This window comes from Syngnathus acus, chromosome 1, assembly GCF_901709675.1.
Source record: "Syngnathus acus chromosome 1, fSynAcu1.2, whole genome shotgun sequence".
Taxonomy (NCBI): Eukaryota; Metazoa; Chordata; class Actinopteri; order Syngnathiformes; family Syngnathidae; genus Syngnathus; species Syngnathus acus.
This window is the reverse complement of record NC_051087.1, coordinates 1,708,596-1,723,066: the sequence shown is the minus strand read 5'-3', so window position 1 is coordinate 1,723,066 and position 14,471 is coordinate 1,708,596. Positions and strand designations below refer to the sequence as shown.

The following is a 14,471-nucleotide window of genomic DNA, read 5'->3' as shown; positions in this document are numbered from 1 at the left end:
AGGCTTTTATTTTTTGTATCACTTTATCAGTCGCTCGTTGATGACGTCACGTTAAGCGACCTCTTCCGCGCGGATCGCCTTCCAGCTTATGAGAGCGACCTTTAACGCCGCGTACTGTTGTCATTTTGTACTTTGTCCCCACACATGATCCCGAGATATCGAATATGTTCCTTATGAGGAGAGCTGCCGTGCTGCCACTCTCACGGAGCACATGCTGTCGGACATTTTGTGCCTCGAAAAGTCTTAAGATGGAAAGAAAAGTGAGTGACAAGAGTCCAGACAAAATTCAACATTTCAAAAACTCTTCATTTTTTCTGCCCGTGTCGCCTCTTTCCAAAAATATCAGCTAAGATGAATTCAAATGTGTTTTTTGCCCTCCGCAGGGTTTGGTCCTGGGAGTTTTTGAGAAGAAGGAAGAGGAAGGCAGCCATCATTTGACTGAGGCAGCAGCAGGTTTTGACCGCCAAGTTTCTGGAAAATTGTCCGAATTACTGAAAATGTAAGTTTCTCTACACTAACGTTCATAATTACTCACATTATTACGTACAGTCATGTATAACACTGCCGCGTCATACTTTCTCTTCATATTGAAAGTGATACAAAAAATGTTTTATCCTTATATTAACGGAACATTTCTTTTTCTTTCTGGATTTTACTGGTTGAGGGGAAGAAAAGACTTAAAACAGATTGTTGTGCCGTCTGATTTATTAAACTTTACGATACGGGCTCAAACGTGATTATATGTCCTCCATTCTTGTGCTGTCGAAGTATTCTGATTTAAATTTCCCCTTGGACTCCTTGCTTCAATGTGAAGAAAACAATTGCACATTATTTCTTTGCAGTTCTGGACCGTCGCTCAAGAAAGGAAAAAGCAGAGTATTCTATGGAGTCCACAAGGTGGGCAATTAATCATCTGTAGAAAAAAAAAAAAAAAAAAAGTTCATAACCAGAGTGATCACTTGTTGTCTGTCGTCCAGGACTTCCCGTGTGTTGCCGTGGTCGGTCTAGATGATGTCACGGCCGGCGTGTGCCAAGCAGAAAACTGGGACTCCGCCAAGGAGAACATCCGCACGGCTGTGGCAGCCGGCTGCAGGGTTCTCCAGGACCTGGACGTGAGCCATGTGGAGGTGGATGGCTGCGGTGACCCTCAGGCGGCAGCAGAGGGCGCCTTACTGGGCCTGTTTCATTACGACCAGCTGAAATCGAAGAAAAAGCCCAAAGTGATTGTGCAGCCTCATGCCAGGTACGACCAGGAGTGTCGTTTATTCATATATCCATCTCAACGTATGGAATTCATCTGTGGTTGCGTTTAGTTCTGATGTGGCAGCATGGGAGAAAGGAGTGCTGTACGCCGAAGGCCAAAACCTAGCCCGCCTCCTCATGGAAGCCCCAGCCAATCACATCACTCCCACCGTGTTTGCCAAGACCATTGAAGAGCGGCTGGCGCAATATGGCGACCGGGTCGTAGTCCATAAGCGGTACAATATTTATTACTCATTATTGTGATTAGTTTGTATACATGATTAATTTGAGCTGATGCGTAAAGGTAACTAAGTCATTTTCAAATACAGTATTTGTTAGAGATTAGTGACAACAAAATAAATTCTCACCCGTGCAACAAGATTATACATTCTTACTGAAGTGTCACTGGTTGAGTTGCGGTGTAGATGTGGATTTTGTCAACTGGACTTTTTTCTTTCCTCAGATCTCAGGAGTGGATCGAGGAGCAAGGGATGGGCGCGTTTCTCAGTGTGTCCAAAGGCTCCGAGGAGCCCCCGGTCTTCCTGGAGCTGCACTACCAGGGCTCACCCGACAGTGCCCAGGCCCCGCTCCTTCTGGTGGGCAAGGGCATCACCTTCGACAGGTAGGCTGCCACAAACGCACCCTGACAACTCGTACGTTAACGTATGATTTATCTTCTCTGTAGCGGCGGCATTTCTCTGAAGCCTTCCGCTTCCATGGATATGATGCGAGCCGACATGGGCGGAGCCGCCACCGTGTGCGCCGCGGTCGTAACGGCAGCGGCCCTCAAGCTGCCCGTCAACGTCATCGGTGAGCTGAGCTCTCTTTCTCATATATGGCACATACTCTGGTTGAAATCACTCTGTTATTATCATGACAATGATTTTAGCAGATTGAAAAACATGTTTCAATTTTTATCCTTTTATTAAAAAACTGGACAGAGTTAGTTGTCTAATGTTACAATTACATGCAGGAATTTTCCCATAATTAGGCCCCTTTCGTAGTTTACAACCTTTTTTTTTTTTTTTATGTGTTCCTCCACCAGGCTTAACTCCGCTGTGCGAGAACATGCCTAGCGGCAAGGCGACCAAACCAGGTGATGTCGTAACGGCAAAGAATGGGAAAACCATTCAGGTCGGTGGATATTTTGGAACAATGTCATTGAAACGTCGAGTAAATATTCATTGTGAAAGGCTTGCACGTGTCTCTGTACGCACAGGTGGACAACACCGATGCAGAAGGCCGGCTCGTCCTCGCCGACGCGCTCTGTTACGCACATACCTTCAACCCCAGGGCTGTTGTTAATGTTGCTACGCTAACAGGTGAGATTTTAGGGGTTCCAACACCATCACCTTCAAAACTCATTCATCAAAACACCAATTTAGGTTAATATTTAATATTTGTTTACGGTCCTGCTGGTACACGCCGATTTTTAAATCCCCCACATACAGTACAACTGTGTTTTTTCAGGCGCCATGGACGTCGCGCTGGGCTCGGCGGCGACGGGAGTCTTCACCAACTCGGATTGGTTATGGGAGCAAATGCACAAGGTCTCACACACACAGATGCATATTTTCAAAGTTAGATGTTGACAAAAGTGTGTGTCGTCTGTGTAGGCCAGTATCGTGACAGGCGACCGAGTGTGGCGGATGCCTTTGTTCCAGCATTACACCAGACAGGTGACGGACAGCCAGCTGGCCGACCTCAACAACATCGGCAAATACAGCAGGTACGTAGCAGAAACAGAAAAGTAGGAAGCCTTACATTCTCCAACGGCCTCCGATTTGGTTCCTGGTAGGTCGGGCGGTGCGTGCACGGCAGCGGCCTTCCTGAGAGAATTTGTCACGTCGCCGCACTGGGCTCATCTGGACATCGCAGGAGTGATGAGCAATAAGGATGAAATCCCGTACTTGAAGAAGGGCATGTCGGGAAGGCCCACACGTACCCTGGTTGAGTTTGCAGCCGCGTTGGCACACAATAAATGAGCAAATTTGTAAAGTTGCAGTGGTTCCTTCAGTACTAAAAATGATAAACCTTGATCCACCTTCCAGGACAGCCAGGCTGCAATGGATGTAGAGTTGGCAACATTTAATACTCAAAGTAATACGAAACAATATAACATTTATGATTTCAATGCTTTTCCTCTTGAGTCTGAGGGAACGTTGACCCCACAAAGGTGGCGGCTCAAGAGGCGCGTTCACGCATGCGCGTGCCGAATCCGGAAGTCAGTCACAATCTGTCTCGGCAATGTCGTCGTCCATGAGCGGAATGTTCCCCGGACAGCAGCCGCCAAGCGCGCATCCCATACCCGGCGTCGGTGGCCCAGGCCAGCCCGGTTTTCCCGTTCCGGGGAACCGGAGCCAAGGAAGCAACACGCTGGTGGACGAACTGGAAGCTTCGTTCGAGGTGAGACTCTTATTTAAACAAAGAAAAGAAGATAGCCTGGAGTGCTAACGGGTTTTAGCATAGCTGTCGCTCGTGTCTTTAGCCTAACTTACTGTTTCTTTTTAAGTGAGTGAAATGAGTTTTATTTACTGCAAAATAATATAAAAATTTAATCAATTTCTTCATTCCTCAGGCCTGTTTCGCATCGTTGGTAAGCCAAGACTACGTGAACGGAACTGACCAGGAGGAGATCCGAACCGGTTGGTGAACACTTTTCTTTATTTGAAACATTAATCTCACGTCTCTGATTATTAGATAATTCAAACTATTAGTTTCTGGTTGTTCCAGGCGTGGACCAGTGCATCCAAAAGTTCCTGGACGTGGCCCGGCAGACGGAGTGCTTCTTCTTGCAGAAGAGGCTTCAGCTCTCAGTGCAGAAACCTGAGCAGGTGGTCAAAGAGGTACTGAATTATAATTAATATATTAACACTAGAACATAAAATAAAAAATACAAGCATGTTATCAGCCTAGATTAATTGCATGTTTTAGGCTGCTGGAATTAAAACATACACACTCTGACTTTGTCTTCCAGGATGTGTCTGAGTTGCGCAATGAACTCCAGAGAAAGGAGATGCTGGTGCAGAAGCACTTGTCCAAGCTGCACCACTGGCAGCAAGTGCTGGAAGACGTCAGCGTGCAGCATCGCAAGCCCAGTGACCTACCGCCGCCTGGACCCCTGGCCTTCCTGGAGCAGGCCTCAGCCAGCTTGCCTCCCGCACCTTTAAAGCCAAACTAATGGGATGGAGTCTTGTGGATTACTCGCACAAGTTAAATCAAACTTGAGAAAGTACACAGAACTGGAAATTCGCAGTATGCGTTATTACCTCTGCCAAGGACAAATCATACAAGGTGATCGCTGTTGGTTGTACATTTGAGGAAGGAACACAGTGTGGAGATGTGCGTGGACCAGCTCAAATCTTCAGTGCTGTTTGACTTTTGGAAGCTTATGTTTTTGGTTGCATTAAGGCCAAGTGGAGACCCATTAGAGCTGAAAGATTGAGCTACAATAGTGTGGATTGTTTAAAAACAAACAAAAAAGTAGTAGCCAGTTAAATCATGATGCAACACCACTTTAGCTGTAGATAGAAGAGAATTGTGTAAAAAAAAAAAAAACTCCTATAATTGCAATTTTTTTCTCATTAGATTCTTTCCCTCCCAAAATATTATTGCAACTTCATTATTTTCACTATCAATATGTACATGTATTAACGATTAAGAATCAAAGGCGAGTATCTTCAGTGTGCTTCACGTCTCCCGTGCCTGAATGAGCTCATGCTGACACTGATAGCATCTGCGTGTTTTCTTATTTTTATTTTTTTCTGACATCATGCCGCCTCAGATATGTTGGGTGACTTCACACCATGACAGACTTGTACTGGCCGTCTTCACAGCTATCGTCTGTCTCAGTTTGCAATCACAGATGGATGAGAGGATAAGTCCAACTGTTTGACTTGATATATCTCCCTTTTAGTCATTATAATGTGTCATGGAACATTTGTGTGAATTTTTTTTGCTAGTGGATGAAAAACTCTTTGTATTCATAGTACAGTATTGTGATTATTTTTGCCCACTATCCATTTTCCAGGTCAAAAACTGCAGTTTTTTTCACTCATATATTAACTTATCACTGAATAAAAGCTCCGTAAATTTTGTTTTCATTTTTTTGTCTGAGTATTCTAATTTATTTTTATGTACGTTTGTTTTGGCGTTGCATTAAATGGGCACAGGTTTGCCTGGAATGACAATTACGTTGCTCTCCAGCCGCACGGGTCCTCCACCTCTGGGTGGCGCTGTGATTTCTTTGGCGACTCCTTTTTGACATCGAAGACCCTCTTTCACGTCTCCTTGTTTGTGCGTCTCAAGCAAGCAGCAAGGAGAATGGAGGGGGAAAAAACATGTAATTTCGCCCGTCTTCTCTCACACAACATCCAGCAACGAGGAGAGTCACACGGGGAGAGCATTGAAAAACTTCCCATTTAGCCTTCCTGTCACTTCCCTTTTCCCAAGTAATTAGCTTATCAAGTGGGTACCAGCTAGCTCCGTCTTGTTCCCCAAGCTTGCCGGTTCGCCTCGGCATCTACGTCCGCTCGGAGTCATCGCGGTCGGGCTCCGGTGTAGCTATAGCACCCCACCTCCCCACCCACCCCAACGCCACCACACCCGCCGCGCGACCGACCAGGAGAACGAAAACACCGCGCGGATATGGAATGGTGCATGCTGCTGGGCCAAGTGTGCTGCCGTTGAATACAAGCGGAACCATGGACACGCATCCACTGTGAGTAGAAGTGGAATTGAAGGAATAAATAAGAATGTGAGCGCGCGCGTGTGTGTTGACGTTTCGTAGTGTGACGGATGGTGCCGCATTAAGACAGGCGCTGTGTGAGGAGGGATGGGGGAGGTGGTGATGGTGGTTGAAAACCTGCATTAGTATGCTTTTGTCGGAATAGTTTCAATTTATTATGTTTTTCTTTTTGTGGTTGCGTGGGTGTGCCACGTGATTTAATTGAAGTCAACACAATGACACGAGTGCTTTCTCAAGCCTTTTAATTAGTGCTAGCAGTCTATAGTTTTCTTCAGTAAGATTATAGATTCCTATTTTCGATTTCTACTTCCATTTTAGCAGTATCTCCACGGACTTGGAGTACAGCATTTCCTGTTAATAATGTGCAATAGCCCTGGTATCCAACATATGGCTGGTGGGCCACCAGACATTTTTAAGCAACCCGCGGCATGTACTAATAAAAGAAAAAATCTGCCATCAATGATTTTGTTTCATGTACTGTAGAGCTTTTCCCAATATGCAAATCAACCATTTACAATTAAATAAGTAACATTTCTCTTGATAACACTGTGGTGAGTAAAACTATTGAGATAAACAAAAATGTTTTTTTCTTTTAACTTTCTGTTTTGCCACAGGTGCACAAGGCTTTGTCCACACGCTTTGGACAAAGAGGACGGCGTGGAGAGACAAGGTGCGGTCACGTTGAACCCTCGACACATGAGGAAGGCCTTCAAAGTCATGAACGAGCTGCGCAGGTAATAATTAATAAGACCACATTTGCATTTGGCTGACAGAGAAAGGAGGAAACATTTCATCTTTCCAACAGCAATGTCAATTTTTCAAAATATGTTTCGAGCTTACTCGACCACCTAAACTTTTTTGAGGTTCATCGTAGCCACTTTAAATGGTCAGTCTTTCTGTCTTTCACAGTCAGAGCTTGTTGTGTGATGTCACCATCGTAGCAGAGGACGTGGAGATCGCCGCTCACCGCGTGGTGCTCGCTGCTGGCAGCCCGTACTTCCACGCCATGTTCACAGGTGCCCTCCTATTCCTTTGACACCTCACCCCGGACGTTCCCCTACGAGGAAACAAAACGGTTTGCGTGCGACAGGCGAGATGGCCGAGAGTCGAGCCAAGCGCGTGAGAATCAAAGAGATGGATGGGTGGACTCTGGGACTCCTGGTGGATTACATCTACACCGCCGAGATACAAGTCACCGAGGAGAATGTGCAGGTAGCGCGCACGATATAAATGAGAGAGCATATTTAAAAATAATAAAAGAATATCACGGTTGATTGTGTCTTGAAATGGATTGCGTGCGTCAGGCTCTGCTGCCGGCCGCGGGTCTGCTGCAGCTGAACGAGGTGAAGAAGGCGTGCTGCGAGTTCCTGAGCTCTCAGCTGCACCCGTCCAACTGCTTGGGCATACGAGCCTTCGCCGACCTGCACGCCTGCTCGCAACTGCTCACCCAGGCCAATTGCTACGCAGGTCATTACACTTTCTTTCTGGAGGTTTTTTGTTTTTTTTTGTATTTTGGTCTCACTTTGTGGAGGCTGTGTTTTATTTATTTAAAAAAAACAAAAACCATTTAATGAAAGGTTGTGGTTTTTGTTTCAGAGCAACACTTCAGCGAGGTGGTGGGCAGCGAGGAGTTCCTCAATCTGGGCATGGAGCAGGTTTCCAGCCTCATCGCCAGCGACAAGCTCACCATTCCCACCGAGGAGAAGGTACGCACGAGCAACGCCCGTGCAACGGCGCGGAAACGCACCTGACATCGTCGTTGTGAACGCGCAGGTCTTTGAATCGGTCATCGCGTGGGTCAACCATGACAAAGACGTGCGCCAGGAGCACTTGGCCCACCTCATGGAGCACGTGCGCCTGCCCCTGCTCACCAGAGAATATCTGGTGCAGGTACCACCCCAGTAGTTGGCTTCTTTTTACACTTGCATGACAACTTGGAAACGTAACTTGCTAAAAATGCTACTTGGCGTTTTTTTTGTGGATGTGTGTGCTATTTTTATTTATTTTTTATTAATATTTTGACAGCAAGTCTAAGCTAACAAGTTGTATGTTTAACTTTAAGTCCCGCTCAACAAACGACTAAATGTGTATCTGCAACTGGCTCGCCCTGACCTCATGTGAGGGCGTTCCGGTCTCGGCATCACCGTCCATGCTCGATTTCTGAAAATAAATACCACCATCTGTTTGGACACTTGTTCATGATGTCAGCGTGTGGAGGAGGAGGCGCTCATCAAGAACAGCAGCGCCTGCAAGGACTACTTGATCGAGGCCATGAAGTACCACCTGCTGCCCGCTGACCAGCGAGCGCTCATGAAGACGGCACGCACGCGCATGCGGACCCCCGCCTGCTGCCCCAAGGTATCAACTTGTTTAATCGTTGCGTTAGGGTTAAGGAAACTTCTTCGCGTCACCTGCCGCTCGTGTTCAGGTGATGGTGGTGGTCGGCGGCCAAGCGCCAAAAGCCATCCGCAGCGTCGAATGTTACGACTTTGAGGAGCAGCGCTGGTACCAGGTAGCCGAGCTGCCCACCCGCAGGTGCAGAGCAGGTAGGAAGCTTAACAGGCTAATGCTAATATTAGCTTACTGATAAAGTCCCGATTCGACTCAGTCCAAAGTATGGTTCCTAAATTTTTTTTTTTTCTCCCTTTAGGCGTGGTGTGTGTGGGAACATGCGTGTACGCCGTGGGGGGCTTCAACGGTTCCCTGCGTGTGCGTACGGTGGATTGTTACGACCCCATGATGGACCGCTGGACCAGCGTCAGCAGCATGCAAGACCGCCGATCCACACTGGGTGCCGCCGTGCTCAACGGACTTTTGTACGCCGTGGGAGGCTTTGACGGAAGCACAGGTACCGCTGTTTGTGACGTAACCCCCCCCTTTTCTATCTTTAGATGAATTTTTATACATTTTTTTACTCTTTTTGTTAGTTTTGAGCTTTTTTCTTTCTGATTTCCTTTTTTGAAACTTAATTTTAGAGCTGTCACTATACATTTTTTGGGGAATTTTTTTTTTGTTACTCAGACTTGTTGCTGTGCAACTTTGCAGGTCTGTCCACCGTTGAGGCGTACAACGCCAAGACCGATGAATGGTTCCACGTGTTGCCCATGAGCACACGACGTAGCAGCGTGGGAGTGGGTGTTGTTAACGGTAAGTATTCACTCGCTTATCATTTTTCCTTCATTCATTTTTGCTTTATGTTTAGCTTAGAAGAGACAGTCATCTCTGTGTTTCAATAACATACTGCCCTCTTGTGGCCAACCGCAGCAAGAAATCACAATGCACACCCTGTTGAATTCTATCCGTGTGTATGTCAGGGATTCTGTATGCTGTCGGCGGTTACGACGGCGCCACCAGGCAATGTCTGAGCACGGTGGAAGCCTACAACCCCAAAAGTAACACGTGGAGTTACATCGCCGAAATGGGCACCCGACGCAGCGGCGCAGGTGGGGTCTTCGCCTTCCAGCCGTGGTGCAGGGATTCGTCATTTAAAAGTTCCGTTTCCTCCCTGTGCCAGGCGTGGGGGTGCTGAAGGGTTTGCTGTACGCCGTGGGCGGCCATGACGGCCCCTTGGTAAGGAAGAGCTGCGAAGTGTTCGACCCGGCCTCCAACAGCTGGCGGCAGGTGGCCGATATGAATATGTGTCGTCGTAACGCAGGTGAGGCTGGCCTTGGGCGGCAAGTCATTGGAACGTGCTGAATTTCCGAGTGGATTAGTCACTGGGTGTAATGAATGATAATAGAGAATCAGTTCCCAAACGACTTTTCATAAAGCGCTGACAAAATGGCGTCTGACGCAGCGGCCGCGTGACCCGGCCTTTGTTTCAGGCGTGTGTGCGGTCAACAACCTGCTGTACGTTGTGGGTGGCGACGACGGGAGCTGCAATCTGGCGTCGGTGGAGTTCTACAACCCCAACTCGGACAAGTGGACGTTGCTGCCAAGCTGCATGAGCACGGGACGCAGTTATGCAGGTGGGCTGGACCCAAAAAAAAAAAACACAACAAAGAGGCACCACAGTTTTTTTCTCAAAATACAAGAAAACAAATATGAACAGTCCAAAAGTTAGGGGGAAAAATGTCAGCAAAATGTTAATTAAAAAACTAAATTGCACATAGAAGGTAAACGAAAGGTCTACAACAGACTACAGATTTTAAAAATTAAATACGAACTTGTTGAATTCAAAAGTAAAATACAACTGAAGTGCATTTGGGCTGCGATTCCTTCGTTTACCGCAAGAGGGAGCCCAAGTACCACTAGCAGTACATATACAGAGAATCACTGTACTAAATAAATGTACAACTTTTTTGTGATTGGTTTGAATCCCCAGGTGTGACTGTGATCGACAAGCCCTTATGACTGCTGGAGTCGCCCGTCGCTGATTAGAAGCAGAAGTTGCATCCTGCTGGATTCTCATGTGGGATCTGTCGTCGTCTCACGCGACATTTGCACGTTGGTCACTGACGTCGACAAGTTGCGAGACGGAAGCCACGACGACGAAGGTGACGTTGACAAACGTGAGGATTTTTTTTGCACTTAACGTGAGCATAGGGAGGGTTTGAACCGGCGTTTTAATCCCGTCGAGGGCGGGTCGGTGGCCTGGCCAACGGGCGGGGGCGGGGGATGGGGGCAGACGCCGCTGCCAAATGACTACTGACATGAAGCTACTAAAAGTGCTAACATTTGCGAGAGGGGAGGCTGCTGCTCCTCAAGTGGGACTATGGAAAATCTTCTCCTTGCTGGAGCGTCTGTGCGTATTGGTGCGCTTGCCTTCAAAGGTTCTCCGTTGCTCGTGAGCCCGTTTGTGTGCGTGTATGCGTTTACGTTGTGCTTTTTCTCAGTCGACGACTGCATGAACGCACTGTGCGTGGCTGCTGATGTGTTTTTTTAGAGCGTTCAAGAGCGCCCGAATGTTAAACGGTTGGCCGCGTCCTCCTTCCTTTTCGCGATGCCTTTGTGAGCATAGTGACGAAACAAAATAGTTTGTGGTTGTTTCTACAGAGGAGCACTTTTTTGGCATACCTGACAGAAAATCTGACTTACACCCCCCTATAGGACTTTTTCTTGAAAAATTACACTTTTCTTTTCTCTGTCAACTTTTTTTTTTTTATCTTCAAAAAACGTTTTTCAAAAATGACGGGTTTTTGTTTGTTTTGCTACTTTTTTCTTACATATTTTTCTTGTAAGGATCCCTATTTTATTTTTAAAAATCAGCTTTTTTCAGAAAGTGTCAAAACTATCCCATTTCTTAAAATAGACAAAAAATATAGCTTGATTATTTTTCAGGATCGCACGTGCTTTACTGTTGCCCGGCAGCCATGTTTGTCCACTGCACGAGCCTAACATCCCTACGGATTAGCCCAGTAAATGAACATATTATGAATGTGCCGATTTTAGAGCATCTTCTCTAATTCCAGAAAGTGACCAAACTCATAGCAGACCCCCCCTTGCTCTCTTTTCCCGTTTCAGTGACTGCTTTTGCTGCGTTCTTTTCGTCAACTGTATATCGAGGACTGTTGTTGTAGGCTTAATACCTTTGAATATGTTTCTCATTACATGTTTTGTAGAGCATTATTAATAAATCTTATGCTTCTTGTATTTAAAAGGAAAAAGCTGTGAAATGACATACAGTGATCTGTTTTTAAAAACTTTGCCAAATCAGTAAACTATTTAAATGGATGATGCTGTTTGTTCCCTCCAGTTGTTGTAAGCCACCACACAAAACCTTTTATTTTTTATTTTTTTTTATTTCAAAGAATACGATATTTCCTTTTCTTCTGACGTTTTTTAATTTGGAGGATTTATGTAATTCAACACATCTGTTCAATACGTATTTTGTAAGACGCAACCTCCTCACGTATGAAGACCTTATGAAAGCGCCGCTCGGCTTCTGATTGGCTGTCGTTGTGGAGATCCTCAGTCTCACTATCATCGCTTCATGTGGCTGACCAATCAGAGACAGCGTGACGTAGGCTTGCGCTCCACGCTGGCCAATCGTAAGGCTGGTCACTCGACTACTTGACGCGCGAGGCCACCAGGTACATTTCACACATACACAACACGCAAGCCAGTGCAAAGGTGAGTGCAAATAATGCGAATAAGCGGACAATTAGCTTAACTTTTAAATGTTCTTTTACCAGTTAAACACTAAAGCGAAGGATGAAGTAACGAACTGGCGTTGTTCGTGGTGAAATGTATAAATACGAGCCCTGCTAATTGATGTTGTAGCCACCCACTTATTTAGCCTAAATGTGTTATTAGAATTTAAATATTTGCTGTAAATGTGGTCAAACGGGTTGTTTGCTCGTACTATAAAGTTTCAAATAAATGACGCTAGGTTAAAAGTCGTAATATAGACATCTTATCATAGCAGTGTGATAACAAATGTAAGCACAGTAATACTTGTATTCCTTATGTGTATTTAAGGCCATTGTTCATGTTATCTCATTTTGGAAATAGTTTTTCAATGACATGCATTTTGTATTGTGAGTACAGCTTTTATGGAGATCTGACCAAATGTTGACTAATGAGTAAGCGCAGTTAGAAGCTTTCAAACGTTTTGGGCCCAGGCACTGTCAATTTTGTTTCTACAAAGACACCATCATAATCGTTATGCCAATTAAATATACTCTTAGCTATCTTCTGTATCCCTTAAAAAAAAAAAAAAAGTGTAAAGTTCAAATGACAAATTCATTAGAAAAAACCCCAATGGTATCTGACTAAAGGGGAAAAAAAATCCTAATATCACATGTCTCTCTGCATCGCAGTCATGGAGGTGAACGGCACAGCAAACATCTTGAGCTCGGCCTACCTGGCGGCAGAGTATGTGGACGCATTCTTGCCCAGGAACCCCTTGCAGTCCCCGTTCAAGCACGCGTGGGACTACATGATGGACAACTACACAAAGTTCCAGATTGCCACCTGGGGCTCGCTCATCGTGCATGAGTTCATCTACTTCCTCTTTTGCCTCCCTGGCTTCATCTTCCAGTTCCTGCCCTTCATGCAGAAGTACAAGATCCAACCGGTCAGTGTGTCTCCTGTTAAAGGAGTTTGTAATTACATCGAAAGTCCATAAGATGGCGCCAAAGGACTTGCAATCATTGCTCTTTGTGCTGCACGCAGGACAAGCCGGAGACATGGGATAAGCAGTGGCGGTGCTTCAAGATGTTGCTGTTCAACCACTTCTTCATCCAGCTGCCACTCATCTGCGGCACGTATTATTTCACCGAGTTCTTCAACATCCCTTACGACTGGGACTCCATGCCGCGATGGTCAGTGACGTGCCGATACAGTATTGACATGCTTGTATATGTAGCTCAAGTAACAACCAATCACAACTTCAATTACCAAGGTCACATGACCGTACTCCGAAAACAACTGAGCCGTGATTGGTTGTGAGCAACTGTGATGTCATTTACAGAAAGTGGCAAAATGGCCGCCCCCTAAATTGGGTAAAAATGGGTGGATTTTGTTGCTTAATTCAAATTCTAAAAAATAGTCATCAGAATGTCCTGTTTAGACCAGGATGGTGCCACATAGAACATGTTGGGATTTTTTTTTTTTTTAACTAACACAATTATTTGAATTTTTATGAAGAGTTAAAACTATTATAACACTGGCATGTGCATGTGTGTGTCCAGGCCATACGTCATGGCTCAGTGCTTCGGCTGCGCTGTAGTGGAGGACGCATGGCACTACTTCCTCCATCGACTTCTCCACCATCGAAGGATCTACAAGTACATCCACAAAGTCCACCACGAGTTCACTGTGAGTCCTCTTGACACACAAAATCAATATCCGGCGACTCCGCTGAATGGGCACTTGCGTTTATTTGTCCACCAGTCGCCGTTTGGCATGCAGGCCGAGTACGCCCACCCCGCCGAAACCATCATCTTGGGGGCGGGCTTCTTCATTGGCATCATGATCTTCTGCAACCACGTCTTCTTCCTATGGGCCTGGGTGGCCGTGCGCCTGCTGGAGACCATCGACGTGCACAGGTACCACGACCACGTGTTTTCTTGGCTGAGGCAATGGCAATGCTGACCTCATTTAAAAAAAAAAAAAAAGCAATTGCAAATTGTTTCGCCGTCCCCAGCGGGTACGACATTCCCATCAATCCTCTGCACCTGGTACCGTTCTACGCCGGCGCCCGCTTCCACGACTTCCACCACATGAACTTTGTGGGCAACTACGCCTCCACCTTCACTTGGTGGGACAAGCTGTTCAACACTGACAATCAATACAACAAGCACATGCACAAAGACAGAGAGGGCAAGAAGATGCAGTAAAAACAACACGCTGTCTCAAATCTGATCTGGATTCAAACCGGAATGTCACGTCAGTGCCTTTTTTTGGCAGTTTTGCGGTCTTCTCTTTGGGCAAAAATACAACCATAAACATTCTCTTTTTTTGGCTGCTGTTTGTTCTTTAAATATTATTTAGTAGGGCTTGACTGATATGTTTTTTTCTTTTTTTAACCACTACCAAT

The 14,471-nt window shown here is 45.9% G+C and overlaps 4 protein-coding genes across 4 annotated transcripts; all 4 read left to right on the top strand.

Moving 5' to 3' along the window:
* The first annotated feature begins 44 nt into the window (after window positions 1-44).
* On the top strand, window positions 45-3,240 carry lap3 (leucine aminopeptidase 3). The gene is made up of 12 exons (XM_037261759.1): window positions 45-260; window positions 384-499; window positions 843-897; window positions 978-1,243; window positions 1,314-1,478; window positions 1,706-1,864; window positions 1,928-2,052; window positions 2,288-2,376; window positions 2,462-2,564; window positions 2,713-2,792; window positions 2,859-2,971; window positions 3,041-3,240. The coding sequence occupies exons 1-12, from the start codon at window positions 165-167 to the stop codon at window positions 3,225-3,227; spliced, it is 1,554 nt and encodes a 517-aa protein (XP_037117654.1). The 5' UTR covers window positions 45-164; the 3' UTR covers window positions 3,228-3,240.
* Window positions 3,241-3,463: 223 nt separating this feature from the next.
* Window positions 3,464-5,343, top strand: med28 (mediator complex subunit 28). Its single transcript, XM_037267203.1, has 4 exons — window positions 3,464-3,648; window positions 3,821-3,887; window positions 3,976-4,088; window positions 4,220-5,343. The coding sequence occupies exons 1-4, from the start codon at window positions 3,490-3,492 to the stop codon at window positions 4,421-4,423; spliced, it is 543 nt and encodes a 180-aa protein (XP_037123098.1). The 5' UTR covers window positions 3,464-3,489; the 3' UTR covers window positions 4,424-5,343.
* A 161-nt stretch (window positions 5,344-5,504) lies between these two features.
* Window positions 5,505-11,662, top strand: klhl2 (kelch-like family member 2). Its single transcript, XM_037260627.1, has 15 exons — window positions 5,505-5,962; window positions 6,604-6,723; window positions 6,899-7,005; window positions 7,080-7,201; window positions 7,294-7,456; window positions 7,586-7,695; window positions 7,763-7,879; window positions 8,198-8,347; window positions 8,418-8,535; window positions 8,640-8,837; window positions 9,035-9,136; window positions 9,304-9,432; window positions 9,504-9,644; window positions 9,814-9,957; window positions 10,314-11,662. Exons 1-15 carry the CDS (start codon window positions 5,895-5,897, stop codon window positions 10,340-10,342), a joined length of 1,818 nt encoding a protein of 605 aa, XP_037116522.1. The 5' UTR covers window positions 5,505-5,894; the 3' UTR covers window positions 10,343-11,662.
* Window positions 11,663-11,978: 316 nt separating this feature from the next.
* On the top strand, window positions 11,979-14,391 carry msmo1 (methylsterol monooxygenase 1). The gene is made up of 6 exons (XM_037265406.1): window positions 11,979-12,061; window positions 12,751-13,007; window positions 13,106-13,254; window positions 13,624-13,750; window positions 13,826-13,980; window positions 14,079-14,391. Exons 2-6 carry the CDS (start codon window positions 12,753-12,755, stop codon window positions 14,269-14,271), a joined length of 879 nt encoding a protein of 292 aa, XP_037121301.1. The 5' UTR covers window positions 11,979-12,061; window positions 12,751-12,752; the 3' UTR covers window positions 14,272-14,391.
* Window positions 14,392-14,471: the final 80 nt, after the last annotated feature.

What these genes read in the sequence shown, in the direction of transcription:
- lap3 (XM_037261759.1), top strand. Translation starts at nt 165, where the DNA reads ATGTTCCTTATGAGGAGAGCTGCCGTGCTGCCACTCTCACGGAGCACA. An exon ending in TAATGTTGCTACGCTAACAG is followed by an intron (nt 2,565 to 2,712) that starts GTGAGATTTTAG and finishes GTGTTTTTTCAG; the next exon opens with GCGCCATGGACGTCGCGCTG. An exon ending in AACATCGGCAAATACAGCAG is followed by an intron (nt 2,972 to 3,040) that starts GTACGTAGCAGA and finishes GGTTCCTGGTAG; the next exon opens with GTCGGGCGGTGCGTGCACGG.
- klhl2 (XM_037260627.1), top strand. Translation starts at nt 5,895, where the DNA reads ATGGTGCATGCTGCTGGGCCAAGTGTGCTGCCGTTGAATACAAGCGGA. An exon ending in TCACCGAGGAGAATGTGCAG is followed by an intron (nt 7,202 to 7,293) that starts GTAGCGCGCACG and finishes TGCGTGCGTCAG; the next exon opens with GCTCTGCTGCCGGCCGCGGG. An exon ending in CACCCGACGCAGCGGCGCAG is followed by an intron (nt 9,433 to 9,503) that starts GTGGGGTCTTCG and finishes TCCCTGTGCCAG; the next exon opens with GCGTGGGGGTGCTGAAGGGT.
- msmo1 (XM_037265406.1), top strand. Translation starts at nt 12,753, where the DNA reads ATGGAGGTGAACGGCACAGCAAACATCTTGAGCTCGGCCTACCTGGCG. An exon ending in AGAAGTACAAGATCCAACCG is followed by an intron (nt 13,008 to 13,105) that starts GTCAGTGTGTCT and finishes TGCTGCACGCAG; the next exon opens with GACAAGCCGGAGACATGGGA. An exon ending in TGGGACTCCATGCCGCGATG is followed by an intron (nt 13,255 to 13,623) that starts GTCAGTGACGTG and finishes GTGTGTGTCCAG; the next exon opens with GCCATACGTCATGGCTCAGT.
- med28 (XM_037267203.1), top strand. Translation starts at nt 3,490, where the DNA reads ATGTCGTCGTCCATGAGCGGAATGTTCCCCGGACAGCAGCCGCCAAGC. An exon ending in CCAGGAGGAGATCCGAACCG is followed by an intron (nt 3,888 to 3,975) that starts GTTGGTGAACAC and finishes TGGTTGTTCCAG; the next exon opens with GCGTGGACCAGTGCATCCAA. An exon ending in CTGAGCAGGTGGTCAAAGAG is followed by an intron (nt 4,089 to 4,219) that starts GTACTGAATTAT and finishes TTTGTCTTCCAG; the next exon opens with GATGTGTCTGAGTTGCGCAA.